Source organism: Danio aesculapii, chromosome 15 (assembly GCF_903798145.1).
Source record: "Danio aesculapii chromosome 15, fDanAes4.1, whole genome shotgun sequence".
NCBI classification, from domain to species: Eukaryota; Metazoa; Chordata; class Actinopteri; order Cypriniformes; family Danionidae; genus Danio; species Danio aesculapii.
Window position 1 is genome coordinate 19,189,030 of NC_079449.1, and position 3,023 is coordinate 19,192,052.

The 3,023-nt window shown below is 29.7% G+C and overlaps 1 protein-coding gene across 1 annotated transcript; it reads left to right on the forward strand.

The window, feature by feature from the left end:
- Window positions 1-246: 246 nt before the first annotated feature.
- On the forward strand, window positions 247-3,023 carry ly6d (lymphocyte antigen 6 family member D). Its single transcript, XM_056473850.1, has 3 exons — window positions 247-358; window positions 1,630-1,725; window positions 2,718-3,023. The coding sequence occupies exons 1-3, from the start codon at window positions 274-276 to the stop codon at window positions 2,798-2,800; spliced, it is 264 nt and encodes an 87-aa protein (XP_056329825.1). The 5' UTR covers window positions 247-273; the 3' UTR covers window positions 2,801-3,023.

The following is a 3,023-nucleotide window of genomic DNA, read 5'->3' on the forward strand; positions in this document are numbered from 1 at the left end:
TCTGAGAGTGTATGTGGCAGCAAACAGGTTGAACAGGATATATAAAAAAAAAAAAAAAAAAAAAAGAGTATACTAAAAGAACTTGACTGAACTTCACATCTTAATTCAATTATTTAACAATTGAAAAAACAAACATTTAACTTCCTTCTACGGGAACTCAGCTGAGATTAGTATCTAATTACAGTACATGAAACCTGTCATGCAGCATTACTTGTATGCTTTGGTAGGAATGTATTTTTAGTAAAAGGTGTAACCAAGCAAGTATAAAGAACTATGTTCCTCTTCGTGACCAGACCAGCTTCCATCATGAAGACTCTAGTGTGTGCTCTTATTGTTGCGCTCCTCTGCAGTGCCTCAGGTACAGATGAAAACATATCTATCTATCTATCTATCTATCTATCTATCTATCTATCTATCTATCTATCTATCTATCTATCTATCTATCTATCTATCTATCTATCTATCTATCTTAAAATATCTGTTGATTAACAGTTTCTGTATTTTCTATTTTTGTTTACTTATGGTTATGTATTGCATTATGGGATGTCAGTCTCTGGTATGTTGATGTTGAAAATAATATAAAGTTTAAGAAATAATATATAGAGAAATACTGGCAGCTTATTACAAGTTTTTTGTAGCGTAATATACAACACCAACCCAGACAATATCATTTTACACCAAAAATGCCAAACCAGGCCCCGCGGGCCAAAGTTGGCCCATGGTAACCTTTTATTTGACTCTCTATCCCATCTGAGAAGAGAAGGAGAACAATGGGGAATTTTCAAGGGAATGCCTTATAACAGAAATTGTCATTTCTTATTTAACATAACTTTTGTTTTTTAACTGTTGATCTACAAAAAAGCAAACTTAAATTAAATGTATTAATTAAATGCTGTGAATTAATCAGATAAAAAAAATTAAATACAGTCACTTGATGAATAGCGAACATTGCAGAAGACATCAGCAAACGAGTCAAGGCAAAGCGTATTTCTAAGTGCTATAAATGTTTTTATCTATCTATTTATCTAAGTGTTCATGTTTTTTATTTCAAGATGTTCATTATAAGATGTACAAAATTATATAATTATTAATACAATTAAAGTCTTTTAAACGTAATAAATTATAGTATTAATTAAATTATATAATGAATTATAATAATAAATTACTAAATTACATTGACAACTTTACAGTTTGGTATATTTACCTCCGGCCCACCACGCTCAATCAAGTTTAGTTTTTGGCCCTTCATAAGAAAAAGTTTGGGCACCCCTGCTTTACACTATTAAAACTGTTAATAAAAGTCCCTTTTTCAAACCTTTTAAGGTTAAAAGTTGACAACAGGAAGATCAAGGTCTCATAATGCGTTTCAGAATAAATGAATGGAGGAAAATAAAAATATAAAAACATTAAATCACAAAATACGGAAAACTGCTAAATTACAGATATTTTTTGTCTGTCTGTCTGTCTGTCTGTCTTTCTGTCTGTCTGTCTGTCTATTTGTATGTCATAACATCTTTTAAATCTCAAAAGAGCAAATGTGATCTCATTGTACAAATTGTTGTGTACCAAAATGTTTTAAAAATATGATGTGAAATGTAAAGTAAGTATGTGTGTGTAAACTGTCATCAGTGCACTCGCTGACATGCTATACATGTGTGGACGGGGACTGCAAGACCCCCACTGAATGCCCAGCCTCAAGCAATTTCTGCAAGACTGTTTCAACGGGTAAGCAATGAATTTAAAAAAGTGAACAACGAGTAGTATCAACAAAACTATTACTTAATTATTATTTAAATACAAAATTGGTATTTATTATTATTATTATTATTATTTATTTAACTTTATTCTTATTCATTTATTTATTCATTCATTTATTTATTTTGGGATAATATTTAAAAAGAAATTGTATTTTATTATATTTTCTTTCATTTTAATTGTAGTTAAGCATCTGGTAATTATGTTACCTTTCTGTCTTTTATTTTTAGTTTAATATCTTTTTTCATTACATTTTGGTTTGTCATTTATTATTTCATTGTAGTCATTTCATGGAAGCTTATTTCCGACACTTTTTACTCAGAACTGGGATTTCCATCTCACATTTGCTATATAAAACGCAGAAATGTATGATGTACACTCAGAATTGCAAGAATTAAGGAATATAAATTCAGAATTGCGAGATTTTAAACTTTGTAAACTTTGAATTCAAGGATGTAAACTACATTTTGAGATTTCAACTTTTTTGAAACTTAAATATAGATGTAGGCTTTTAGATGTAAACTCAGAATTGCAAGAAAACGTCAGATATAAACAGAAGTGCAAGATATAAAAACAATATGTGAAATAGAAACTCGGAAGTATAAGATATAAACTTAAAATTGTGATGCACAAACTTCAAATTAGGAGATTACATTATGTAACATATAATGACATAAAAATACATTACGAGATACAAACTTTAATTTGTAAGATATAAAACCAGAATTGTGCAATACAAACTAATTGAAATGTGAGATGAATACTGAATTGTGAGACATTAAAATGACATTGTGAGATGTAAACTAAATTATTAGACAAATCAAACAAGAATTGCAAAATAAAAAAATGTATTAATCAAATGTTTTTTTATTTAGATTTTTTCCAATTTACATTTTATAATTTATTTATTTTTAAATAGATTGGATATTGAGCTATTTTTCTTGCTATTTTCTAAACCGCAGCCTCTGTGTTCACCCGCACTTGTGAGGAGTTCTGTGTACCTGGAGTGAACACCTACTGCTGCACTTCTGATCTGTGTGACTGACCTCTCAACGCCACCAGTCCTGTCCTGCCACTAATGTTCATTATAATAGCATTGGAGAGGGGGAAAAGTCACACATTGGCATTTTTTTCTAATGACCTGTCTCCATCTGACTCAACATGATTAGCTTAACACTTCTTAAAAGGAATGTCTAAAAATTCTGGTTTCGGTTTCATTTCTGTATGATGATTTGGTTTATGAATTGAATAAAATCTGCTTAATAAAA

Excerpts from the sequence above, each read along its gene's own strand:
- ly6d (XM_056473850.1), top strand. The coding sequence starts at position 274 with ATGTTCCTCTTCGTGACCAGACCAGCTTCCATCATGAAGACTCTAGTG. Across the intron at positions 359-1,629 it reads GCTCCTCTGCAGTGCCTCAG|TGCACTCGCTGACATGCTAT; the intron begins GTACAGATGAAA and ends AACTGTCATCAG. Across the intron at positions 1,726-2,717 it reads CTGCAAGACTGTTTCAACGG|CCTCTGTGTTCACCCGCACT; the intron begins GTAAGCAATGAA and ends TCTAAACCGCAG.